The 27,858-nt window shown below is 49.7% G+C and overlaps 1 protein-coding gene across 3 annotated transcripts in view; it reads right to left on the minus strand.

The window, feature by feature from the left end:
* Positions 1–27,858, minus strand: part of POR (cytochrome p450 oxidoreductase) — a 58,506-nt gene that overhangs the window by 17,616 nt on the left and 13,032 nt on the right. For 2 of the 3 annotated variants that reach the window (XM_067705855.1, XM_067705853.1), the window contains exon 2: positions 10,103–10,294. In XM_067705855.1, the coding sequence (XP_067561956.1) occupies positions 10,103–10,281 (179 nt within the window). In that variant the 5' untranslated portion in view covers positions 10,282–10,294. Of the gene's footprint in view, positions 1–588; positions 887–10,102; positions 10,295–27,858 lie in introns of those variants that run through there. The other variant, XM_067705854.1, reaches the window with a different exon arrangement.

A 27,858-nucleotide genomic window follows, 5' to 3' on the forward strand; every position in this document is an offset into this window, starting at 1 on the left:
CACTTCTGAAGGCAGCACTGGTCCCGTCATTAGCTTCGGCCCACGGGGAAAAGGAGGATCACGCCCACAGCCCCATGAGGGAAAAGGGAAACCCGTGGAGGCGGGGAAAGACACTGTCCGTGCCTCTAGTCACTGCCCGGCGTGGAGCAGCTCCCCACATTCCCACCGGTTACACCAGGCGAGTTCCGCCGCTGCCCACCGCGACGCCCGGCTGCCGGGGCCCGAGCAGGTCCACACCTGGGCGCCCTCGGCTGGCTTCACCCCTCCTGACAGCTTCATGCCGGGATCTGCACTCGGAACCCGATCTTTCACAGGCCGAGGAGTGGGTGATGGGGGCCCTTCTGGTTTCCGGTCTAAACCCCTTCCTCTGGAAGCAGAGAAATGCAGCCTGCAAACCAGGACCGAAGGAGCCAGGGTGGCCGTGCCTGGGTGAGCCCCCTGGGACTGCCCCCGAGTCTGCGGTCAACTCTACACAGCGCCCTCCTCATGCCTCCAGGCATCCCTGCCTGGGGAAGAAGTTCCATCCACACTGAGTAGGGGTGCCCGCGGGCATCCACACCATCTGCCCGGACACTGTCTGGAACTGACCTTCTCAGGATGGGCTCGTCCTGCAGAGATGAGTACGCGCACCCCATGGTTTCTTACTCTCAACTCTGGACTGAAGGGAAAAGGAAGCTTGCTGCTCTCCTGGAAACGGACGGGGAGCCAGCAGCTAGCGAGTCGGGCTCTGTCCATTCTCTACCAGTGCTGGCAGCGGGCAGACTGGCCCGCAGACACTGAACATCCTCCCGGACACCCTGGTCCTCTCGGAAGCCCTGCTGAGCCCCTGCCTGCCTCGGTCCCCGCAGCCTGGGAGAGCTGCTGCGTCTGGCGGCTCCAGCAGGGAGGAACCAGGACTCTGGGCTGGAACCTCCCGTGAGCCCCTGCGTCTGGCACACACCCCTCCTCCTTCTGTATGGACCGAGGGAAGGAGGAAACCTCTCCAACCCCGGCTCGGATCTCCTTGGTAACTGTTTATATCAGAGCCCTTTCTCCCCACATCCTCCCCCTTTCCCATTAAAAAAAAAAGTGAGTCGTGCAGGCGGAACAAAGCTCCTCTGGACACTGGAAGGCGGTGGTGCAGGTTGCTATGGCAGGGCTGTTTCCCCATAGAGGGAGCGCAGCGAGCCTGCTGCCGGGGCGCCTCAGGATCATATTAAGTTAGACCTGGTTCCCACCTCCCTCCCTACAGAAGGACTGTGGGTAGCAGAGCCTACGATGCTGGGTCCAGTCACCTGGGGGCAGAGCGTGCTGTGGAACCAGCACATCTCGGCCTCCTGTCGCGCAGCGCGGGGAATGCCCAGCAAGGTGGGCACCGCATTCACTGCTGAGACGTTTGCAAGTGAGGAGCCCCCTTCGAAGGCGTCCAAGTACAAACGGCCCATCAGGAGAGGCCGCAGCCGACCCAGGCGCGGAGCCCAGGGACCACGACGCTCCAGCATGGAGCACAAGTGGTTCCAATTAGGGCTCTCGGCTCCCACATTGGGAGCAGGCGTGTCTCTGGTTCAGGCTTTGGAAGTCAACTGCAGCCCGCCGGGTGGGGAAGCGAGAGGGAGGCTGGACAAAAGCACTGAGTCACTTGGACAGAGATGAACCACGATGGCCCAGCACGATTCATTTTGTTTCCAGTCCCAGGCAGGGCTCATAAGGGTTACTCTGAAATTTAAATTTTCTGCAGAGCGGAACTGACTTCTGAGACATCCCCCTGCCCTTGGCGACACACAGGCCAGTTGCTTTTGAACGGCTCCCTTCCAGAGCCTAGTGTGTGGCAACAAGTTCTCTGGTCCCCAGCGCAGCACAACAGGAGAGGGGACGAGAGCTGAGCAGGCGGCTGGACCGGGGCAGAGCCAGCCCGGAGCCTCGTGGCAGAAAGCTAATGGTTTGGAAGAGCTGCCTTTGGTGAAGACAAAGTGGTTCACTGGAGCTTAAACAAAAAACCGCAGCTCTCTCCACGGACGGGGCCAGGAATGGGGACCAGCGCCAACGGAAGGCAGTGAGGACAGGTGGGAGCTTGAAGCAGTTGTGAGGCCACTGGTCAAAGACAAAAAAGGGAACAGGAACTACGACTAACTGAGTACCTCCTGTATACTTTTCATTTTACTTCATTTAATTGTCCCCACCCTGTGAAGTGGCAAAGGATTCTACCCCATTTGACAGCGGAGGGGAGTGAGGCTCAGGGCAGAAGCAGCAACTCCAAGCCTGTGAACGCCCAGGGCCCCCGCAGCTTTACATCTGCTCCCACTGTGCGGAGCAAGGCTGCACCTCCCCTGGCCACCTCATCAGTCGGGATGCAGGACGCAGCAGCCCCATTCACACTTCACTGCCCTTCCCAGGAAGCCTCCTCCCTGTCACTTAGGGTGCTCCAAGGCTCGAGGGGGCTGCTGTTCCCCTGGTGGAGCCCCTACCCACACAGCCTTCAACACGTATTCACCACCGTGCCTGTCGGGACTCCACAACGTGCTGTGGCCCGGGTGGCCTGCCCTCTCTTGGGCCAGTTGGGTGCCAGGTAGGGCTAGTGCTACTGTGCAGAGACCGAGGCCCAAGAAACTGCTCAGGGTCACCCAGCCTGTCCAGGACAGAGGAAAAGCCACAGCCTCTGACACTGGGATGACGTGGCTCTAGTCACAGACAAAGTGGCCCTGAAAGGAGAGTGGGGTGGGAGGGGCGGTGGCGACAGGGCCGGGCGGGGGGCTAGCAGGAGTGGCGGCCACGGCCTGGGGAGTGAAGTCCTGCCCTGGGGCTTATTCCTTCTCAGCCCTGGGTAAGTTACTCACCTCCCCCCGAATCGGCTCTGCCTCTTGTAAAACAGGGATGCAAGAATTAAAGTGTTAGAAAGCCCCAGCACACATCCTCTCTCTGGGCCACTGGCACGGCTGCTCTCCGTGCCCTGCCTGTCGCCTGTACCGCGGGCCCTGGTCAGCGCCAACGCCTCCCGACGACCTTCCTCCAATCCACTCCAAGCTGCATTCAGAAATGGCTGGTCTCAGGGCTGCCCTGGCACCAGCCCTCCCGTCGGCTCCCCACGAGGGTCAGATAAAACCCCAAGGCCCTGTAGATCCATCCTCTGGCCTCTCAGTTCCCTTCATGACCCCTGACTCCCTTGGCGACTTACACCCAGGCTCTACCAAGACGCGCCCTTCCCAGAGCAGGCCCTGCTTTCCTTGCCCTGGGCTTCTGCACACGCAGCCCTGGCCCAGCTTCCTACTCAGCCTCCCAGACTCAGCTCGGGGGGCACCTCCATCCTGACATAGCCCCCTCCCCGGTGGCTCCCTGGGCTGTTCGAGCATCGTCACTGTACCATCCTCACGCGCCCCAACTGCATGTGAGCCCCCGAGGATGCCGCATGTCCCTGTGCCCTGGTGTCTGGCCCAGAGAGGGAGCCGCCAGCACCGAGTGCCCTGGTGATGCCCAGAGAGGTCAGAAGGTCCGATGACACTCGGCTCTGCATCACCTTCCCAGACAGGCCACGATCAAGATTTCGGGCACTGGCTAGAACAGCAAAACTACCCCAGTCTCATCAAGGGACAGGAGAGGTCCCTTGGTGGTCAGGTGGCATCAGGAAACCCACACCTGTGCTTGCAGGGCGGCGTGAATGTCCTGAGCCCACAGCCTCACCGTTTCCACAGATGCAGGACACTTCAGGCACTGTCCACCCTCCACGGCCACAGGGGCCTTTCCTTGCGCTCTTCTCTCTGTAAAACCCATTGATGTTTCTATCGTCGTGCTCGGCAGAGCCAAGGACCCATCTCTAGAAAGAGTGGCCCTGAGCTGGGTGTGGAAAAAGGAGATAAAGATGGATAGAGATGATGCCGGTAGCCTTGACTCCTGGCTTTCCCGGCCTTTCTGGCAAGAGCAGGCCGTCAAACGAAGGTCACGGAGGAAAATGAGCTCTTTTGTGGCTTCTCAGAAGCAACCCCCAGTGGGATGCAGGCAGCAAAATTCTAGACTGTGGGAAACTTTGGGAAACAAATGATCTGGGTTCTTCAATGAAAATGCCGCGAGGGAATCACAGGGATGGAAGGAAGCCCACGGACTGAGAGAGACCTGACATTATGTTAAGGGGAAGCAGCCTGGCACCAGAGGCTGTGATGACATAACCCCGTATGCATGACAGTCTGGAAAAGGCAAAACTACAGGGACAAAAATCAGATTGGTGGTTGCCAGAGGTGGGGCTGGGGGGTGGCGACTGCAATGGGACCTGGGCAGTGGAGGGGGGGGCGCTTTCTGGGGTGTGGAGTGTCCTGTATCTTGACTGCAACACTGGTTACACAACTGCACACACCTGTCAGGATGCATCAAACTGTACACTTTAAAAAGGTGACTTTTACTGCATGTAAATTACACCTCAATAGACCTGACCTCCGAAAGAGAGACTTAAAAGATTCGGTAGTCAATTGCAATGTGTGGGTTTAGATCCTGAATTAAAAAAAAAAAAAGGTTAAAAAAAATTGATCAGTCACTCAGGGAGCTACGAACAATGCCGGCTGAGTATCCAATGGTACTGAGACATACTGTGAACTTACAGGGGTGGGAGGACAGCTCTGTTAGGTTTAAAAAGGGGAGTCTCTGCATTTGAGAGGACTGAAATATTCTCATAGTTCATATTTCCACATAATTTCATAGGAAATATTTCCAATTTCCTATGAAATCATGATTTCTTTATTCATAATTCATATGAATTATAGGATTAATTATGAAATTATATGCTTGCTCTAAGATAATCCAGCAACAGTGGGGAAGGGGAAGGAAGCAAGACTGGCCAGGAGCGGACAGTTGTTGAAACTGGGTGACAGGTGCAGGAGTTCCCTCTCCTATGCTCCAGCTTTGGTGTTTGCTTGCAGCGTTCCATAATAAAAAGCTTTGTTTTTCTTTAAAGCACTCAGGCGCTGCAAGTGAAGCAGACTGCAGGGGGGTGGGGGGCTGTGAGCAGAGCCGAGGAGGACAGCTAGGGCTGGCTGGGGGCACAGGCTGTGGTGCAGGCCCCATCTGGAAGGGTGGCCCCGCTCAGCCTCAGCCCCCGCTGGCAAGTGTCACGGTGGGCTCCGTGGGGTCAGGTCCTCTGTTTTGTTTTTTTTTTCCAAATGAAGCTATAAGTGACTTTTATGTGGAATTGCCAGGGTTTTCAATGTTCTAATTTAAAAATTAAAAAAATTTTAACATAAGCCACACCCAGACCGTGAGCTAGTTTGCCTTAGAGGCAGACACACGTGCTGGTTTAGCATTTACTAATTCAACGTCGTTTCTCTGAGTATCTTCACTCCGACAGGCCCTGCACAGAGCCAGGGACCCAGACAGGAATGGGATGCTCCCTCGGCATTACGGGAGACAGAAATAGAAACAAATTCCCACCCAGCCAGAAGGGTGTTGCATTACAGGCACGAACAATGCGCCTCGGGCCACAGAGAGGCTCCCTGAGCTTCAGACTCCTCTGGGAGCCACCATCCCCCCGGGCTCCCTTCCATCAGGAGCTGCCCTGGCCCCAGTGCTCTGCCCAGAGGTACACGCTGAGCAAAGCCTGAGGGGCCAGTGGGAGGAGAGATGAAAGAGCGACTTTTAAAATGATTATGATTAAGAGAATGCGCTGCTCGTGACTGCTCCTCTTTAACCAGTGTTTAATTGCTATGATAAACCATTCAAAAGACCTCCCCGGGGGATAAAATCATGTTCACTGATTAGAAGGCTCAATACTGGAAGATGCCAATTAATTTATAGATTCCACCCAATCTCAACTAAAATCCCAGAAGGTTTTTTTGTTTGTTTTGGTGGACTTTGACAAGCTGATTCTAAAAGGTATATGGAAATGCCCAGGGCCCCAAAAAAGCCAAGAGAATCTTAAAAGAGAACAAAGCTGGAGGACCTGGACTACCAGTGACCAAGTCAAGAGTTGCTGTAAAACCACAGAAAGCAGAACATGTGGTGTTGGCGAAAGGACGGAAAACAGATCAACAGAACAAGCAGTCTAGAAATCAACCCCCAGCTATACAGGCACCTGATTTATATCTTCAGGGATGCTTCAGTGCAGTGAGAAAAGAATAACCCTTTTCAGTAAATGATGCTGGGTCAAGTGGATGGATAACCACAGGAAAAAATGATTTTCGAAGCGCCTTGACAATTTGCTGATACCAAAATCAATTTCAGCTGGATGGCAGATCTAAGGATAAGAACTATAAGAGTGAAGCTGCTAGAAGAAAATACAAAAGAAAAGCTTCCTGACCACAAGATAACAGTTCTTAAACTGAACACCAGAGCATTAACCATAAAGGTGAAGGCCAACCAAAAGGTTGACAAACTGGGCCAGTTTAAGGCAACAACTTCTGATCACAAAAAGACACTGAAGAGAGTAAAAAGGCAACTATACAGAAAGATATTGACAATACATAGATATCTAACAGGGGACTCAGATCTAGAATATATAAAGAACTGTAACAAATCAACAAGAAGGACAATAGCCCGACAGGAAAAAAATGGGCCAAGTCACAAAAGATACCTCAGTGGCCAAAAAACATATGAAAAGGTCACTGGACATAAGAGAAATGCAGTTAAAACAATTACCACCACATGCCCATTAGAATGGCTAAAATTTTATTTCATTTCATTTTAATAAAAAAAAAATTTTTTTGGCTGCACTGCACGGCTTGTGCGATCTTAGTTCCCTGACCAGGGATCAAACCTGGGCCCCTGACAGTGAAAGCATGGGGTCCTAAGCACTGGACCACCAGGGAATTCCCTAGAATGGCTAAAATTTTTTAATTGACAAAAATAAGTGTTGCTGAGGATGGGCAGCAACTGAAACCCCACATGCTGGGGGTGGGACTGGATGCTGGAAAACTGGCTGTGTCTAACAGAGCTGCACATGAGCCTTCCCTCTGACCCCCAACTCCACATCCAACACATACCCAACAGAGCTACGTCCACATGGGAACCACATCCACACGGGAACCACATCCACATGTACTAGGATGTTCCCTGCAGGACTGCTGGTAACAGTGCCCTAGGCTGGAAGCAATCTAAAGGGCCATCATGATGGGAATGAATAAATTACAGTTTATTCCCACAACAGAACATCATGCAACAATGAGAACGAGAGAACTACGACTACACACGACATGGAGAAATCTCAGAAAGAATGGCCGAATACTACATATCCCGGGACACAGACAACACTCGTCTATGTCACGAGGAGTCAGGAGAGTGGGTGACCTGGGGGTGGTGGGATTGGAGGGGGAAGAGGGGTCCTTTCTTACATGATTCTATCCGTTTTGTGACAAATAAACTGTGTGCTTATGATCTGTATACTTTTATGTCTGCCTGTTATGTACTTCAGTACTTCAGTAAATAGTTTATGAAAAAAACCCAGGAGGCCTTCCAGAACTGACCTCCCTCTAAGCCCTCCCTGGGCTCCTGAGGTTCTGAAGCCAAATCCGGCCTGATGGTGAGGGCCCCAGAGGCCAGCGTGCCTGGGAGATTCACTTGTGAGCACAGGGACTCCTTCTGAATCCCCTGCACCTGTAAGTTCAGGGTCAGGGGGCTGCAGGTGTGTGTCCTATGCTTGCTGCTCAGACACAATTGTTCCCATTGGCTTGGTTTTTAAAAAACATCCATGCCCCAAGGTTTGGACTCACCATCCCAGGTGGTGAAGGCCTGAAAAGGCCTTAAAAGACCAACTAGAAGCCACTGGGGGTTGTGGTGAGAACTGATACAACCCTGGGCGCGTACTGTCCCCACACTAATCACCCTCCACTGACCTGCTGGGGTAAGGGAGGCACCGTGCCATGGCCAAAACCACCTGTGTTCACTGAAAGTACAAGTGGGCAGGGACAACAGTGCGGGATTTCTAGCAGGAGGTGGCGGCCACCATCTAGCTGGTGGCCCAGATGTATCAGCTAAGTGACCACTCTGAGTCTCAGTTTTCTCATCTTTGAAATAGGGATATTAACTACCTCTTAAGAGATGGAAGGCAGCATGGCAAAGCAGGGAAAACAGGGGGTGTGGAGTTTGTAGATCTGGGTTCAAAAGGCAGCTCTGCTACTTGTGAGTTAGGTGGCCTCGGGCAAACTCCTCAATCACTAGTGCCTCAGTTTCCTCCTCTGCAAAATGGGGTAATAATGGTGTTCTTGGAGGGCTCCTGTAAGACTGGATATGGTATTAATAATAAGAATAGGTACTTCCCTGGTGGCGCAGTGGTTAAGAATCCACCTGCCAATGCAGGGGACACGGGTTCGATCCCTGGTCCGGGAAGATCCCACGTGCTGTGGAGCAACTAAGCTCGTGAGCCACAACTACTGAGCCCACGTGCCACAACTACTGAAGCCTGCATGCCCTAGAGCCTGTACTCTGCAGCAAGAGAAGCCACCGCAATGAGAAGCCCACGCACCATAAAATACATACCATTGGAGGGCTCCAGGACCTGGGCAAAGAGCTCTACGACAGCTTATGCCGTTTAATTTTTACAACCCTACAAGGTAAGTTCTATTATTATCTCCAATTTACAGTTGAGGACACTTCAAAAGATACAGTTGAGACTTCAAAAGATTAATGTCATATTAAGGGCAAATGTCATATGGCTAATACATGGTAGAGTCAGGACTCAAACCTTCATTACCCAGTGTCAGGGCCTAGAACGTAACCACTGCACTATAACAGTTTCCCTGTACAGTGTACACGTAGAACCCCTGGCCATGGGGTATTCAACATGATATAATAAGGGATGAGAAGCGGATTTAAACATACAGGGTTAAAATTTTAAGATTATGAAGAGGGAAATATTGCTTCAGCTTCCTGGCAAGGAGAAACAATTAGAATCCACAAGATACAAGTCCAGGAGTTCTGCTTCAAGTCCATCTTGCAAGGCCAGAGATCTTGGGGACGGGGAGGCTGGCGGCCCCATGCTCTCCTGCGGCTCAACCTCGCTTGGGGATGGGGGTGGGGACACACCTCCATCCCACAGACAAGGAAACGCAGGGCTACTGTAAACTGGGCCCTGGACGCTGGCCCCCTTATCCCGAGTGCCATATCTTTAGCAAAACTACTTTGCCACACCAGGAATGGACCTGTCCAGCCCCGAGAGAACAGGCTGGACCCTGCTCACCTGCCCAGCCTCCCAGCTTCCCTCTGGCCCTCTGCTGACAAAGTCCTCGAAGCCTCGGGGTGTGGCCCTCCTCCAGCAGCACACCTTCCCGATCCCTCCAAGGGGAAATTCCTTCTTGGAGTCCCCAGAGCCAGTGTGTCCCGGCTGCCTGGCCTCTCCCTCCATCATGAGTGATGAGGCCGTCCCCCCGCACCGAGTGGGCACTGCTGTCGCAGAGGCCCTGATTAGATCATGCACGCGAAAGCATTTCACAAACCATTTTTCAAAAGTATCTTTCAATGTCCTGACTTCTCAGCCTCTTTAATGTAAAGGCCACCTTTGCATACGTGTAGCGCCCAGCGTAGTGCTTGGTACGAGACACTTTCTGACACAAAGACTAAGCAGCTGCCTTGCGGCAGGACCAGGGCTAGGTGACATCATAACCGTCACCCACAAGAGCCTTCATTTAGGGTTACTGACCTCCGGGGAGGGGAGAGGGCCTGGAGGCTGAATTAATCCCCAATGGTCAATGATTTAATCAATTATGCCTACATAACAAAACCTTCATAAAACCCCAAAAAGATGGGGTTTGGAGAGTTTCGGGGTTGCCGGACACATGGAGGTGCTGGCAGGGTGGCACCCCAGAGGGGGCATGGAAGCTCTGTGCCCCTTCCCCACACCTTGCCCTACGCTGATGACCTTTAATGCCCTGAGCCTCAGGTTACCTGTCTGTGCAAGGTGCCTTCTACGCAGAATGGTTCCTGTGAAGCCTGAATAAGAAACAGGTATCAAAGGACCCTGAACACTGTGAAGTGCAGTGTAAACATAAGGGATTACGAAGGTGGCTCCAAAGCAGAGTCCATCAATAAGGCAAAACCCAAGACGCAGCCCAACACGGTACGAGAGACCCTGCAGCTCTCAGCCGGCTCGCTCCTGCCCAGGCACTGCTGGGATGGCAGAGATGTGCTCTAGAGGGATCCTGAGCGAGTCACTTACGTGGTCTGAATTCTGGTGAACTCGGGGACTTCGTCTTTCTTCTTCCTGAAGAGGAACCAGTATGTCAGGAGACCCACAATGAGGGAAAACATGATCATGTCCGTCGTGCTGAAAAGGGACACTTCTTCAGCCACCGTGTCAGATGCGGTGGCGCCAGCCTCCACACTGGAGTCTCCCATGTTGATCGAGAAACTGTTGGGAGACAGAACGACAGCCGTCAGCAGGGTCCATCTGAGGCCTGCTGGGAAGCCCCCTGAAGGCTTTGGTCTGGGGCTTACACCCCAAGGGCTGCAGCAACTAGCAGAGCCTCGGGGCAGCAGCTGCAGCCTTGGACCAGGACTAAGAGAGCACGTGGCCTGCACGGTGCCTGCACAGCCCTGGGCACACCTGGGTGCAGCCTACGGCTAGAACTAGGACTGGGTCCCCTGCGAACACAGAGAACGGAAGCCACAGCCTCCCTGTACCAGCATTCTCCGGCCCCACAAGGACACAGCAGAGGCACTGCTTCCACACGACAGAGGGGCCGCTTCACAGCAAACCCTTTCCCCAGCTGTGGGGCAGGCCTGGGATGCCCCCAACCCTGCACATTCCAAAGGTCTTCAGGACTGGCCCTTGGATGGCTCCAAGGAAATCACCCCTGAGGCCACGGAATGTGCCGCCTGATAAAGTGTCTCCATACACCTGAGACCTTGGGTCATGCACGTAGCTTATGCTAATGATGTGATTTAGGGGAGCACCTGGGGCTCTGAGTCACATCACACTGGTGTCGCCTCTGGGGTGCTGGAGACTGAGGAGGTAAGCTTAGGCACTTGGGCGCCCGATGCCTCCAAGACTGACCCCCAATAAAAAACCTGGACACCAAGGCTCAAGTGGGCTTCCACACGAGGCTGCTGGGAGAATCAAGCACCGTCGCGTGACTCCACGGGCAGAGGACAGCCGGAAGCTTCTGCCTGGCTCCTGCTAGACTCTGTCCTACGGAGTCTTTCTTTTGCTGATTTCAGTCTGTTTCCCTCTGCCGTAATAAACCGTGACTGAGAGTAAAACAGCTTTTCTGAGTTCTGCAAGTCCTGGTGAATCACTGAGCCAGGGGGTGGTCTTTGGGACCCCAGCACACCAATCTACTTAGCTCCGTTGAAGGGTGCTCAACTGGTCCTTCCACCACTGAAACCTGGCGGGTATGTAGATATGAGTCAACAAAGACCCGAGGTGAGAGGACCTAAAACCCCAGCAGCACATTTCTGCCTCTTATCACCGAGGCTGGGCTCAGCTCTGGTGTTGGCATTGTGCCCTGTCACCGAGTGGGTGGCTCTCACTGTAACCAGGCTCCAGACTCGGTCAGGAATGCCTTAGTCACAGCTCTGCAACTCGGGCAATGGGAGATTACTTCACATCTGACTTCCCTTAGCTGTCACCGCCTCCAGGAAGCCACAGGGTGGGCCCTGCAGCAGAGCACCCTGTCATCCGAGGGCTGGGCATCAGTCCTGCTGACCTGTGCAACCTGCCAGGAACAGGCCATTCAGGACGGCCCTCAAGCCTGGCTCTTGGCTTCGTTATTAATCTGAGGGGCTTTCCTCATGCTGAGTTCCTGAGTCATGTCAGCTTACACCCTTTTGCGATATCTGACGTTAAAGGACAATCTTAATTCTAGTGCCCAGAGAGTACTGTCTATATTTAAGCATTAACTTATAAACACACTGAATATTTATTCAATGTTAGTCACATCTTTCTATCCAACCCTGGTGGTGGCACTGTCATCTGGCCCACAAGCCTACTGCCATGGAGAAGCAGAGGGGAGGGGACCTGTCCCACATGATCTCAGAGCCCGCCTGGAAGCCTGGGGGTTCCGGGCGGGGCTGATGTGCTGACTCCGGAGAGCCCCCAGCTGGCGCCCCTCACATCGCAGCAACGACCGCCCGCTCCCTGTCCGGCCACCTTTCTGATTCAGGCCGCCCGGCCCCCTTACTTTACCGAGGGGTGACTGATGCCCACCAAACGAAATGACTGTTTCCTGACACGCGCGCAGTCGACCACAGCAATCAGAGGAGAAAGCGCAGCCCTGGAGGAGGCGTCTAAGGCGACGGCGCGCAGAGCAAGGGGAGCTGCATGGCGGCCTTCCCACACACCCGACCCTGCGAGAGGCGCCTAACGGGCTGCTCTCCACACAGTAGCCAGAGGGAGGCTTTGAAAAAGTCAGACTCTGTCACCTCCCTCATCAAAACCCTCAAATGACTTCATATCATACTCAGCACAAAATCTAACGTCCTTAACGTGGTCGATTAGTCCCATGCGATCTCGCCCCTGGGTACCACTCCCACCCCGATTCTCACTGCTCTCCCCTTTCCTCACACTTCACGGTCACGGTCACGCTGGCCTCCTTACTACTCCTCAAGCCTCCGGGCCTGCTCGTACCCCAGGGCCTTTGCACATGTTAATACGGCTACCTGGACTCTCTTCTAGTTACCTGCAGGGTTCTCTCCCTTGCTTCATTCAGGTCTCCGCTCAGAGGTCACCATCTCAGAGAGACCTGGCCTCGCTATAGTATCTTGTCATTCTCCCTGCCCTTCCCCACTCATAGCCCTGATCACTACCTGACATTATATTATACGTTTTCCCCACTGGCCATCTCCCTGACTACAGGGTCAACCCACAAGGGCAGATAATGAGCATCAGGTATAGCAACTGAGTAGAACTGTTCAATGAATGAGCATCAGATTCTAGAGTAGCTGGGCTGGCAAAGCGTGGCGTACAATTATGGAGCGGTTTTAGATTCTGGAAAGCACAACACAGACACGTGATTACAATGCAGTTTGTGAGGCTATGTTCACTCTTCTCCCCTCTCCCTCTGTCTCGAACAGCTGACTTGCTGCTTCCTTCAGAATCCCAGGCCTCTCCCTTTGAGCTCAGAATCAGGACACCACGAATTCCTGCCCCACTGCAGAGATGACCAGGCGCTGCGCACAGGCAACGTGACTGACCCCCTGCAGCAGCCCCTCACCAGCATGCTGGACACGCCAGCACTCAGACCTGAGGTCTCCACAGACCTGAGAATGTCCCCAGCAGCTTTAACTCTGAGGTCAGACAGACAAAAGCTGAAGAAGGGCAGTGGAAAGGACCCTGGAGAACATCTGATCTACAACCGGGAGTCGGAGGGTCCAACGGGTAAGCAGCTCACCCAAGCGGCAAACTAGAAAGGAGCGCCAGCTTCCCAGGGGAGGGCTGTGCTCACTACCCATTTAAGTGGGGAGACTGAGTGGACACGTGTATCTGTGTCAGAGGCACCTCTGTATCTGGCACATGGCGGGAAGGAAGGATTGGCAGGCTGGCAAGAAGGAAGTCAACCTGGGAGGAAAAACCTTCACCCTATGCTTCCCACTAGGATCGGAGCAGCGTGCATGGGGGCTGAAGCCAAGAGCAAGCTGTTAAACCATCATCGTCACGTTGAAGTGCACACAAACACGCCTACCCATCTCTCCAGCCGGCGTCACTGCATCCCTGCCCCAGGGCCTTTACATGTGCCTGGCATGCTCCCCCTCTACTTGCTTCCTATTCAGTCTTCAGACCTCGGCTCAACCGTCACTTCCGGGCGTCACACTTTCCTGGCACAGCGCTTGGCACATAATCTAGTGCTCCGTAACTCCCCGTGGAATGAATGAAGGGAGTCAGTGAATTCACTACAACACACAGAATGTAAAATTTGCATGAACCACTATGTGAAGCCTGCAGATTGAAAAGAACTTTGGGACTGGGAGTGTGCCTGTGCCTCCAGGACACAGGTTCCCAAACTTTCTCAGCTCATGGAATCCCTGACATTTCAGCGAAATTTTCATGGTATCCCTAGGCCAAGAGAAATACCTAATCGTTCCATTTAGGAGTAGTTAGATCCAAACAACCCCTGAAAACCCAGCTTTGCAAAGACACAAAGTATCAACAGGAATGTAGAAGATCAAAGGAATGCAGACGATCCCACATTGATACTGAGAATCACCCCAAGCTGCACCAACGGGGACAGACGTGGACTCTCCCTGAGCACCTCTGGGCGCCGGCTGTGGTGCCTTGAGGCACCTCGGTACAGTCTGGGAAACAAGACTCTGTGACATAAAATCACTCTCTTCTGCTGTGTGAAATATTCTGATGGGAAAATTTTGACCACCCTGCTTGGTGAGTGTCCCTCCATTTCAGGTGTGGTAGGGTGACCATGAGACAGTCTGAGGTCCCCACAGGCCCTCCCAGGAGCCTCTGGGAGCCCTGTGTGATCCTTCTGCCCATTAATCATCCATTCTTTTACACTTAGTGGAAAGGAGGAACGCCAAACACTACAGAGCTCATGGGGCCCAAAGCAGCATTTGTCAGCAACAGAAAACCAACCAACCAACCAACCCAAAAGGGCCGTGAGCAAGTAGAGTACGTTCTTAACTAGACCAGGCTCTTGCCACAGCTCTGCCTCCAGCTGTGCAAATCCCTTACTTGGCAGTAGGCGTTCGTGTCCTCATCTGTAAGGTTAGGCACAGAAAAAGGGGGTACATCAAAAGACTAGCCAAGTAGGTCTCGCCCACCCCAAACAGAGCAGGTCTGATTCGATCTTTTATTACAAAGTAGGTCTGTAAGTAGGTTTTCACTTTTATCATAAAGACAATGTACATTTGGAAACGGGCATAGATAGATAGATACATAAGATAGGTAGAGAGACAGGGGCTATTCTTCCTGAATTTCACTGATTAGCCAGTTCCCACTGATGCTGAAGGTCAAAGGCAGCCACTCCAGTCCCCAGGCAGCCCGACACCCTGCAGAGCAGGGCGGACAAATTGCTGGTCGCCCAGGCCAAGAGCATGATGGGAGCTTTGCCAGCTTCTGAAAGGGCGAATGAGGCAAGAACAGAAGGGCTCTTTCTCCATCGGACTGTTTACAACACTGGGGCGTAAAATCATCCTCCAGGAAGTATTTGTGGCTTTGCCTTCGCTGTACGTAACTTCTGGTCAGTAAATGACTGATCAACCAAGCTGGCACTGACGTCACAGTGAGCCGGCCATGGATGCAGCAACAGGAGGGAAGGAAGCCAGCGAGTAAGTCAGTCGGCCCCTTTAGCAAGCACAGAGCCCAGGCGAACAGGCACTGCCACCTCCAGGCAGCCCAGACCCCCCAGCTGCAGTGGGAGCAGGGCCTGCTCAGTCACAAAACTCGTCCATGGTTCAGTGGCTTTAAGACAGGGGAAACTCCTCAGGGAAACCAAGCCTGCTCTTGCCTAACAGCTCATCCTCCATGGCCTGAGAGATACTCAGGGGAAAGTGCCTCCCCAAGGCAGCCTGCTGAGAGCACTGCAGCTGGCACACATTCCCCTCTGTTGTCCACCTCGTCAATCACCTGAACCGAGACAAGACAGTGCGGCTTTCTTTGAGTTTATCCTGTTTAGAAGTCACTCAGCTTCTTGAATCTGTAGGTTTAGGAACTCTTCAGCCATTATTTCTCCAAATACGTTTTCAGCCCCACCCTCTTTCTCTTCTCCTTCTGGGACCGCGATGACATACATGTGTTTTGTTATTAGTCCCACAAGTCCCTGAGGATCTGTTCAGTTTTATCAGTCTCGTTTCTCTCTGTGACTCAGACTGGGTAACTTCTATTGTTCTATCTTCAAGTTCACTGGTGACTCCCTCTGCCGTCTCCATTCTGCCATGGTACCATATACTGAGTTGTGGTTTTCTTTTCTTTTTTTATGTTATAGTATTTTTCAGTTCTAAGATGTCTGTTTGGCTCTTCTTTATATCTTGTATGATTGTCTCTTCTCACTCAAGTTGAGATTTTCCTAGTTCTCACTATGGTGATTTTAAAAATTGTATCCTGAACATTTTGGGTATTATAACACTCTAAATCTTATTTAAATTCTCCCTTTTGTCAGGCCTCTCCCACCATTGCGCTGGTGGGAGATGCAGGGCACCAACTCATTGCTGTGTAGGCATATCCCAATGGTTTCAACACCACGGGGAGGCCAGGCGTAGGGGAAAATGGAGCTCTGAGGAAGAAGAAGGTCAGATAGTCCAAACAGTCAAAGAAGGGTCACCCAGGGGCCAACCTCTGAGCAGGGTGATGAAAAGTGACCAGGTTCCAACAGTCAGGTAAAGGAGGTAAGAGTTGGGACTTCCCTGGTGGTCCAGTGGTAAAGAATCCGCCTTCTAACGCATGGGACGTGGGTTCAATCCCTCGTCAGGGAACTAAGATTCCACAAGCCGCAGGGCAACTAAGCCCGCGAGCCACAACTACTGAGCTCACATGCCTCAGAGAGAGAGCCCGCGTACCACAAACTACAGAGCCCACACACAACTAGAAAGAAGCTCGTGAGCCACAATGAAAAGATCCCGATGCCGCAGTGAAGACCCAATGCAGCCAAAAAAAAAAAGGAAAAGGAGGTAAGAGTCGTTCCAGACAGAGGAAGCACATGCCAAGGTGTACATGATAAAAGAGCAGTAGTTACAAGAACCTAGTGTGACTCAAGAGTGGCATGAGGAGATGCATGTATGGGTAAAAGGCTGGTGAGGAAGAGAATGGCCTTTAAAAACAGATTAAGACCAGTTTGCAAAGGGCCCAGGAGCCCTCTACGTGTCTAAAGTCTTTGAGCCCTGGTTGGAGATGATGACAGGGCGAGGGTGTGGCATGATTAGAACCATGTCATAGGGTGGTAACCCTGAACAGTGGTCACACCCAAAGGATCAATGCAGACATGGAGCTATGACCAAGGCATCCTAGACTAGAACACTCTCAGGCCAACATTCTATGCAGATGCCCAAATGCCCCAGCTGACGACCTCTCCCCCACTTAACAGGGCTTACGGGTGGGATGTGGAGACGCATGACTGGCACTGTGTCTGATGCAATGACGTGAAAGAGGAAGGCAGCCAGGCGAGCTGGATCTGTGAAAGCATGACTTGGCGAGAAGCAGGCAGAAGACCTAGCATCACTCAGCACAAATGGAGCTGACAAAGCCCCACAGGCGCTGACCACAGGAACTGCAGCCGGTCGTGGGCAGCCACGTGGGCTTGTTTCTATCAGCCTCTCTGGGGCCCCAGCCACCTGGCCTCAACTCCAAGTGGGGCAAACCCACAGATCCCCTAAGGCAATGTACTCTGGGGCATTCTGAGGGTATAACTTAGTAACCCTACTAAAAGTTAGCACAAGACAATTTATGGGTACAAGAGACTGCACAGGAGTTCTGTGAGATAATAGAAAAAATATATATATATACACACATATATATATATGTATACACACACACACACACACACACACACACACACACACACACACATATATGTCTCTGCCCCCAGTCCCTGGCACAGAGCTCCTAAAACTCTTGTAATTTCCTAAGTGATAAGAGCACTTGGAGCATCTTTTGTTCAAATACAGCTCTGGGTGGGCTCCTGCACAGGGGCTGGTTACCAGAAAGCCCAAGCCATGAATAGAAGCTTGGAATTTTCAGTCCCTGCCTCCACCCCTTTCTCTAGAGAGGGGAGAGGGGCTGGAAATGGAGTGAACAACTGATCATGACTACATGAGGAGACCTTCCTAAAACCCCAGAAGTGTGGGGCTCAGAGAGCTTCCAGGTTGGTGAGCACATCCATGTGCCGGGAGAGTGACCCTCACACTACAGGGACAGAAACTCCTGGGTTCTGGACCCTCCCAGACCTCGCTCTATGTATCTTTTCATCTGGCTGTTCATCTGTATCCTTCATCATATCCTTCAATAAACTGGTAAACATAAGTGAATGTTTCCCTGAGTTCTGTGAGCTGCTCTAGCAAATTCACCAAACCCGAGTAGCAGGCTGTGGGAGTCCACATTTACAGCTGATTGGTCAGAAGCACAGGTGACAACCTGGACCTGTGACTGGCATCTGAAGCGGGGTGTGGGGAGCAGTCTTGAGGGACTGAGCCCTTACCCTGCGCGGTAACGGAGGACAGAGGTTCACACACTCTCCAAGAAGAACTTTCTGACAAAAATATGTAGAAAGAAAATGAGCTGTTGTGAGGCGTGGCCCCCCACCTCCATCACTGGGGATGTGTCAACACAAGGCTAGGTGAACTGTGCTTAATGACAGAGTGCCTGCCACCCCAGGGGCCTGGGACACAGACCTGCCAAAGTAATGATCATTAAACTGAACCGGCTGATTGGTGACGATGCTAGGAGGAAAAACCGCTAGTCTCTGACCTGAGTTAATACTCCAACACTGATTCCTGGACCTTCTTTCCCTGAGCGTGTTGAAACACACACACAAACACACACACACACACACACACACACACGCTTCTAATTCATGTTAAACAAGAGCAGCTATGGAAAGTGAAAGCAGACAATGACGCTGTGACACGTGGTCCGTGGCACATCCTAAGGACTCAGGAAATAGGAAGAGAGACGGGGAGCCACACAGCAGACTCTGAAAAAAGGGGGAAGTACTAACTCTTCCGATTAAGAAACTGGTCCCAAGAACAGTCCGTGCTTCCCACAGAGCCTGGCTTTCGGCTTTTAAGGAGGAGCATCTTCAGGGGTAAATGAGTCTCTTAGCCTCCAAGCACACGGCCATCATGTCTGTATGATATCTTTTCAAACCCAACTCCCTCTGCACAGACACAAGTGCTGCTCCCTGATGGGACTTCACTGCTCCTTCTGGCCCCAAGAGGAAGGACTTGGTAAACCGGGGCAGGGAAGGAATGCCTGCCTCAGGCCTCCTGGACCAGGCACCTCGACAGCCCTTTGTGCCCCGTGATTCCAGTGATTTCTTTTGTGCCTGTACAGCCTCTAGCGACAGGGGACTCAGCACCTCCCATCCCAGTCTCACCCCACTCAAATGGTTATCTTAAAGGATGAAAGGTCAGGCAGAAGCTGACTGCCCACAGAGCTGCTTTCTCTCTAGAGTTTTCTTTCATTTTTTCCATATATAAATACATCATACACACGCATCTACATACACTCATTAACAAAAATAGATAAAACGTATTCTACTTTGTAACACAGTTTTTCACGTTGCTAAAGAATCCTTTATAATGATATTTTCTTTGGCTGCCTGACGGTCCACTGATTTGACGTACCATTATGACGTACTTTCCTATTCTACGTTTATTAAAATATTTTTGAGCACTTAAATCTATATGGGCAACAGAGAGAAAAGATAAAAACATGGCCCGGCTGTGCAGCAGTGCGCAATCTGGTCAAGGAAGCACAGAAGACACTGCGGTCAAATGTGAGAAATGCTATAAAATCACTGTTTACAAAGTGCTGTGGGGACAGAGGGGAGAAGTGAGGAGCTGCTCCAGGGAAACGCGGGCACACTGCACACAGGGATGATTTTGGCAGGGTCGTCTCCAACTTCTCACTCTGAGTAACAGATGCACAGGTGCCCATGTAAGCAGGCACGGGGCCTGGCACTTTTGGGGTGTATATCAATGTCTCAGCCACTCTACATGGAAATTACTATTATCTCCTTATAACGATGACATCAGTACTCAGGTGGGTTTGAGTGGTTTGCCTGAGGTCACACAGCTGGTGAGGGGTGCAGTTTGAATTAAAATGTGTCTGTTACTGACGTCCATTCTGATTTCTTCCCTAAATACTATTAAGAAAAGTATCTTTAAACAAAAATCTTTCTCTAAAAAAAAAAAAATCTTTGGGGACTTCCCTGGTGGTCCAGTGGGTAAGACTCCGTGCTCCCAATGCAGGGGCCCGGGTTCGATCCCTGGTCGGGGAACTAGATCCCGCATGCATGCCGCAACTAAGAGTCTGCATGCCACAACTAAAGATCCCGCATGCCCCAGTGAAGATCCCGCGTGTCGCAACTAAGACCCGGCGCAGCCAAAATAAATAAATTTTAGGACTTCCCTGGTGGCGCAGTGGTTAGGAATCCACCTGCCAGTGCAGGGGACACAGGTTTGAGCCCTGGTCCAGGAAGATCCCACGTTGCCGCGGAGCAACTAAGCCCGTGTGCCACAACTACTGAGCCTGTGCTCTAGAGCCCGCGAGCCACAACTACTGAGCCCGCATGCTACAACTACTGAGCCTGCGCTCTAGAGCCTGTGCTTCTCAACAAGAGAAGCCACCGCAGTGAGAAGCATGTGCACCACAACAAAAACCCAACACAGCCAAAAATAGATAAATAAAATAAATTTTAAAATTTAAAAAAAAAATTAGGGCTTCCTTGGTGGCACAGTGGTTAAGAATCCACCTGCCAATGCAGGGGACACGGGTTCAAGCCCTGGTCTGGGAAGATCCCACAGGCCACGGAGCAACTAAGCCCATGTGCCACAACTACTGAGCCTGTGCTCTAGAACCTGTGAGCCGTAACTACTGAGCCTGTGCTCTAGAGCCCACGAGCCACAACTACTGAGCCTGTGTGCTACAACTACTGAAGCCTGCACGCCTAGAGCCCAATATCTGCAACAAGAGAAGCCATCGCAATGAGAAGCCCATGCACCGCAACAAGGAGTAGCCCCCGCTCACCACAACTAGAGAAAGCCCGCGCGCAGCAACTAAGACCCAATGCAGCCAAAAATTAAAAAAAAAAAAAAATTAAAAAAATCCTTAAATTCTCGACTAGATTTGAATTCTTAGAACTCTTGACACATACATTGCTCTCAAATAGATCAATCTCAGGCAGAATGATCAGGAAGAAAAGAAGACATAAATCACCAATATAGGGAATGAAAAAGAGGACATCAATAGATTCTATAGACATTAAAAGGGTAATATGGGAAATTACGAACAGCTTTATGTCAACATTTGATAACTTAGATGAAATGGACAAATTTCTTAGATACAAACTGTCAGAGCTCATTTGAGAAAAATAGATAAGCTGAAGAGCTCTCTAAAAGAATTCAAATTACTAGTTAAAACCTTCACCAAAAGTGAACTCCAGGGGGCTTCCCTGGTGGCCCAGTGGTTGGGGGTCTGCCTGCCGATGCAGGGGGCGCAGGTTCGTGCCCCGGTCCGGGAGGATCCCACGTGCCACGGAGCGGCTGGGCCCGTGAGCCGTGGCCGCTGGGCCTGCGCGTCCGGAGCCTGTGCTCCGCAACGGGAGAGGCCACAGCAGTGAGAGGCCCACGTACCGCAAAAAAAAAAAAAAAAAAGTGAACTCCAGGAGCAGACAGCTTCACTGGTGAATTAAATTAAACATTTAAGGAAGAAATTATACCAATTCTGTACAAATTCTTTCAGAAAATAGAAGACTTCCCAACTCTTTTATGAGGTATGTATTACTCTGATACCAAAACCAGACAGCAACAGTACAAAACAGAAGGCTACAGACCAACATGCTTCGTGAACACAGATGCAAAAATTTAAACTATTAGTCAATCGAATTCAGCAATATGTAAAAAGGATACTATGTCATGATCAAATGGAGTTTTCTCCAGGAATACAAGGTTAGTTCAATATCCAAACATCAATGTAATTCACTATATAAACAGGTTTGTAAAAAATCCACCTGATCATCAATGGATGGAGAAATTCAACATCTATTCATGATGAAAAAATTCAGTAAACTAGGAATAATAGGGAACTTCATCAACCTGATAAAGAGTCATGGACATGTTATTATAATAATAGTAGTACCCACTTCACTGGGTTATTGTGAGGATTAAACAAGCTGAACTTGTAAAGGGTTTAGAACAGTGCCTAGCACAGAGTATGTGCTGTAATAAATGTAGCTGTTACTACTATGAAAAATTCTTTGAACAACAAGAAGTAAACAAGAAGAAGTATTAAGTACCCATAGACATGAAAACGAATGAACTATTGCACGCAGTAACACAGATGAATCTCACAGACGTAACACTGAACAAGGGAAGCTGAACACAGGAGAGTACCTTATTGTAGGATTCCATTTATAGTTGAACTTCAAGAAAAGGCAAAAAGTCTACGGTGATAGAGGTCAGAACAGTAGTTACCTTTGGGTCAAGGGTCATAAGCGGAGGAAGAGGTACAAGGGAAGGTTCTGGCATGCTGGATTATGTGCAGTACCTTATCTGTGGTGGTAGTTACAGGGGAGTTTATCTACGTAAGAATTCATCATTAAAGATCGTGCTGTATATAAGTATATACACTGTATGTAAGTCACACTGCAAGATAAGTATCCACAATACAACAGCATGGGTACTATGGCCCAATGATGTAAAAATATTCATGTATGTACATACATAAGATGATATGTGAAAGGATTACCAAAATATTATCTCAGGGGTGAGATTTTAATTTTATCCCCTACTTTATTTTTATTTTATTATTATTAGTTTTAAAATAAATAAATTTATTTATTTATTTATTTTTGGCTGTGTTGGGTCTTCGTTGCTGTGTGCAGGGCTTTCTCTACTTGTGGCGAGCGGGGGCTACTCTTCATTGCAGTGCGCACGCTTCTCATTGCAGTGGCTTCTCTTGCTGCAGAGCACGGGCTCTAGGCATGTGGGCTTCAGTAGTTGTGGCACGTGGGCTCAGTAGTTGTGGCTCAAAGTCTCTAGAGCGCAGGTTCAGTAGTTGTGGGCACACAGGATTAGTTGCTCTGCGGCATGTGGGATCTTCCCGGACCAAGGCTTGAACCCGTGTCCCCTGCATTGGCAGGCGAATTCTCAGCCACTGCTCCACCAGGGAAGCCCCCCATTTTATTTTTAATGTATTACTTGCTTCTTTTAAAATAATGGCTATTTATCTAATCAGAAAAATATTTTTAAAGCTGTTTTCTTATGGGGAAAAAAAAAGGCCCAGATCCTTGGGTCTGGTGACTCTCTTCTTGAACTGTGCCTCTCACTGAGCCCAGCACTGCTTGTACCAGCCCCAAACTGGATGCTTTGTTTTCCATTCCAAGTAATGGAATGCTATGCAACAGTTAAAAAATAGTTACGTGGAGCTAATGGTACTCTCATTGCAAGACTGACAAAATATATTAAATAAAAAAGCAAGTTATATTTTCATTAGGAAACCGTTAATGAAATAAAAGAAAAATTAGGTATTTCTCCAGAAATATGATCCAGGAAGATATATACAATAGTGATTTCCTCTAGGAAACACCTAGAATATGATTGGGGTGTCTAAAGGGACCTTCGCTTTGTCTGTTCTTTATAAGGAGATGGTTGGTATTCATGTGTTACTTCTGAAGTTAAATACATGCGAGCTGGATTTCTTACTGCTGAAGGAGGGAGGTACAAATATGGGAAGAGAGACTGGGGAATGAACGCTGTGGGGCTGGACTGAAACTGCAGATATCAGAATACACAATGGTCTCTTAATATATAAAGATGGACATAGAAATGCATATGTTTTGTGTGTATTTCCTAGTTTTGTCTGCTGAGAGGGCACAGAAGTAATGATACCCTAGGAGCAAGGAGCCATCTAGCACCCAAATCTTGGTTTCTAAACATCATTCTCCATCCAAAGAAACCAGGGCTCTTTGGAGAGATGGCTGACTGGAGAATAAGGGCAGGAAAAGTAGTGGATGAACCTGGATCACCTTGCTGTGCACCAAAGGGTAAGGAAGGGCTTGAAGAATGACAGGTACATGGCTAAAGAACATACGAGTCTACATGAGGGGGTTCCCACTGGGAAATCTGGGACAACTTGAGCATTAAAATAAACACCGTCAGCAACAGACTGTAACCCAAAGGATAGAAGAATAATGCAAGAGTCAATACTGCTATAAACACATAAATGAATAAATAAACACATCGGTGAGAAAGGAAAGTTCTTCCTTAGAGTAGAATGTGAGCTAACAAATGCAGAAAGAATGAAGGGCTTAGAAAATCACCAGTTGGCAACCACCATAGTAATAACTTTCAGACAAGAATCATGAGTGCTAAAACCTGTGGGTAAAAGTCTGACGAGAAGCTATTGATTCCATCTGAAAAAACCCAGAACTTCCTGGTGGAGAGCCTGGCTAACACCACCATAACCAAGGGATCAAAGTCCAATACTGGGACAAGGACAAAATACCATTTCTGTGATATTCCCTAAAAAACATATAATCTGAATCTTATCATGTGGAAACATCAGACAAATCCACACTGAGGGACATTCTATAAAGAGATGGCCTGACTTTTTGAAAAATGTCAAGGTCATGAAAGATAAAAAAAGACGGAGGCACTGCTCCAGATCAAAGGAAACTGAAGAGTGGTTACAGTTCAGTGCAATCTTGGACCAAGGGAAAAATAAAAAGATTTTTTTTTTTTTTTGCTATAAGAGACATTAATGGGAAATCTGAATAACTGCTATGATTAGACAACATAGTATATCAATGTTAATTTCCTGATATTGATTATTATACTGTGGCTATGTAAGAAAGTGCCCTTGAATTTTAGAAAAGAAACACTGAAGTACTTAAGAGTAATTCCTATGTCCATATGTACAACTTATTCTCAAAAAGGTCAGGACAAGACATGATAAAAAGAGAGAGAGACACGCATTGGCGAGGATGTGGAGAAAAGAGAACCCTCGTGCACTGCTGGTGGGAATGTAAACTGGTGCTGCCGCTGTGTAAAACACTACGGAGGTTCCTTAAAAAACTAAAAATAGGACTACCATATGATCCAGCAATCCCACTACTGGGTATTTTCCCAAAGAAAATAAAAACACTAATTTTAAAAAATATATGCACCCCTCTGTTCACTGTAGCATTTTTTACAACAGCCAATATACGGGAGCAACCTAAGTGCCCATCCATAGATGAATGGATAAAGAAGAGACGGTATATGTATAAAATGGACATTACTCAGCCATCAGAAAGAATGAAATCTTGCCATGGATGGACCTAGAGGACACTGTGCCAAGTGAAATAAGTCAGACAGAGAAACAAGTACCATATGTTCTCACTTATATGTGGAATCTAAAAAACAAAACAGAAATTGACTCAGATTCCGAGAACAAACAGGTGGCTGCCAGAGGAGAGGGTGGGTGGAAGGGGGATGAATGAAATAGCTGAGGGAAATTAAGAGGAGCAAACTTCCAGTTACAAAATTAACTAGTCACGGGGACGAAATGCACAGCATGCGGAGCAGAGCCAATAACACTGCGATGTCTTTGCACGGCGACAGATGGCAATTAGACTTATCATGATGATCATTTTGTAATGTATAGAAATATTATGCAATGTATAGAATATGTCATGCACCTGGAACTAACATACACCTATAGGTCAATTACACTTCAATTTTAAAAGACAGAGAGAGAGAGTATAAGGTAAAATGGTAATATTTGGGGAATCTGCATAAAGAGTATTCAAAAATTCTTTGCACTATTTTTTGTAACTTCTCTGTGAATCTGAGACTATTTCAAAATAAAAAAGTTAAAAATAAATACATGTCGGGCTTCCCTGGTGGCGCAGTGGTTAAGGATCCGCTTGCCAATGCAGGGGACACGGGTTCGAGCCCTGGTCCGGGAAGATCCCATATGCCGCAGAGCAACTAAGCCCACGAGCCACAAGTACTGAGCCCGCGAGCCATAAGTACTGAGCCCACGTGCCACAACTACTGAAGCCCCACGCCTAGAGCCTGTGCTCCGCAACAAGAGAAGCCACTGCAATGAGAAGCCGGCACACTGCAACAAAGAGTAGCGCCCGCTCGCTCCAACTAGAAAAAGCCCACGCACAGCAACAAAGACCCAACGCAGACAAAAATAAATAAATAAAATAAATAAATTTAAAAATAAATAAATACATGCTTACTGAAGAAAATATGCTAAATTTAAAACCATAAAGTTAAAGAAAACATAACCCAAACACCTATTTGTTTTTGTCCCACCCATTTTTACGTGTATATTGTAAAATATATTTATTTTTAACATTATTGGTTTTATACTACATATAATCTTGTCCTGCTTTTTTCATTTATTAAATTGCGAAGCTTAAAAAATCTCAAATGTTCTTCCAGCCTACGAATATAGAGCACCTTAGTGGATATTTTCACTATTGTAAACAACACCACCATAAACAAGATGACTGATATCTTTTCAAGATAAATCTTTGTGCACCTCTGATTATTGAGTTTCTGAATATATCTTAGAAATATTTCCGAATCAAAGGGAATAAATATTTTTAGGATTCTTGACTCACTGTCAAATTATTTTCCAAAAAGCAATTTATTTTCAACGTTTCTCTGCAGCCTTCCCTCTGCAAGACATATTGCTAACCTGGGGAGGTGAGAGTAACCCACAAATCACTGCATCCCCAGAAGCCTGGGAGGGAAGCAAGGTAAAAAAACAAAAACATGGGGACTTCCCTGGTGGTGCAGTGGTTAAGAATCCACCTGTCGATGCCGGGGACACGGTTTGAGCCCTGGTCCGGGAAGATCCCACATGCCGCGGAGCAGCTAAGCCCGTGCGCCACAACTACTAAGCCTGTGCTCTAGAGCCCATGTGCCACAACTACTGAAGCCCGTGCGCCTAGAGCCTGTGCTCCACAACAAGAGAAGCCACTGCAATGAGAAGCCCGCGCACCGCAACGAAGAGAAGCCCCTGCTCACCGCAACTAGAGAAAGCCCGCGCGCAGCAACAAAGACCCAACACAACCAAAAATAAATAAAATCGATTCTTTAAAAAACGAAAACAGAAAAACCCCTACATATAAGAATCAATAAGCACTCCAGGGAGGCCAGAACACCTGTGCCCCAGAAGGACGGGCAAAGAGAAGAAACTGGAGAGATGGATGTATAGACAAGATGGGCCCTCTTGGGCTTCCCTGGTGGCGCAGTGGTTGAGAGTCTGCCTGCCAATGCAGGGGACACGGGTTTGAGCCCTGGTCTGGGAGGATCCCACATGCCGCGGAGCGACTGGGTCCGTGAGCCACAACTACTGAGCCTGCGCGTCTGGAGCCTGTGCCCTGCAACGGGAGGGGCCGCAGCGGTGACGGGCCCGCACACCGCAATTAAGAGTAGCTCCCACTTGCCCCGACTGGAGAGAGCCCTCGCGCAGAAATGAAGACCCAACGCAGCCAAAAATAAATTAATTAATTAATTTAAAAAAAAAGGAAACTGCCTACGGGTTCCTGTTCTTAAAAAAAAAAAAGATGGGCCCTCTCCACCACGGAAACCATACCCAGTAAAGGAGACCCTCTGTGGTAATAAGTGGGAAAGGTGTGCAGCGGGAGGTGCTGGCCCAGGGTCACAACCACACACCAACCTGGGGACCACAGCCTGGAGACACACTAGTTCCACCTCTCAGCTCTCCTCCTGCTGTGAGTTACTCATCACCTGCTCCTTAGTCCCCTGAGCCTGCCGCGGTATGATGGCTGGAGGGGAGACCGTCAAGGCAGAGCAGTGGGTGACTCGGAAAGAAAGAACCAGAGTCCTGGGAAAGCAGTCTGGGTGACTCCCAGAAACTCCTAGATTTCCTTAAGAGTTTAGAGAAATATGGTCTGGAGACACCCAAAGGCTCTGGAGAAACCCGGCCTTTACGGAGAGGAAAGTAAGCATCTGGGTTCTGACGTCTAGAGCTCCCAGAGTCTGTCCCATCCCACCTTTCAGGGAACCTGAGCCATCAGAGGACTCATCCAGAGACCTGCCTCAGGCTGAGCTGCAGTGGAAGGACCACCACCCCTCCCTCCCCCACTGCCCTGCCCCCAGCCCCTGCCAACAGGAGCACATTGAGTTTCAATTCATCACCTTTCAACCATTCTTGATGGGCTCACCTTGACTTACATCTGGGTCCTTATACCTGATGCAATACAAGTCCTCTAACTAAAGGGATGGAAGGTCGGGGGGTGGACACAGGCCCCAGAAGCTACTGAGAGGAGACAGGAGACGATGCCT

The sequence above is a fragment of the Pseudorca crassidens genome, chromosome 15 (assembly GCF_039906515.1).
Source record: "Pseudorca crassidens isolate mPseCra1 chromosome 15, mPseCra1.hap1, whole genome shotgun sequence".
Taxonomy (NCBI): domain Eukaryota; kingdom Metazoa; phylum Chordata; class Mammalia; order Artiodactyla; family Delphinidae; genus Pseudorca; species Pseudorca crassidens.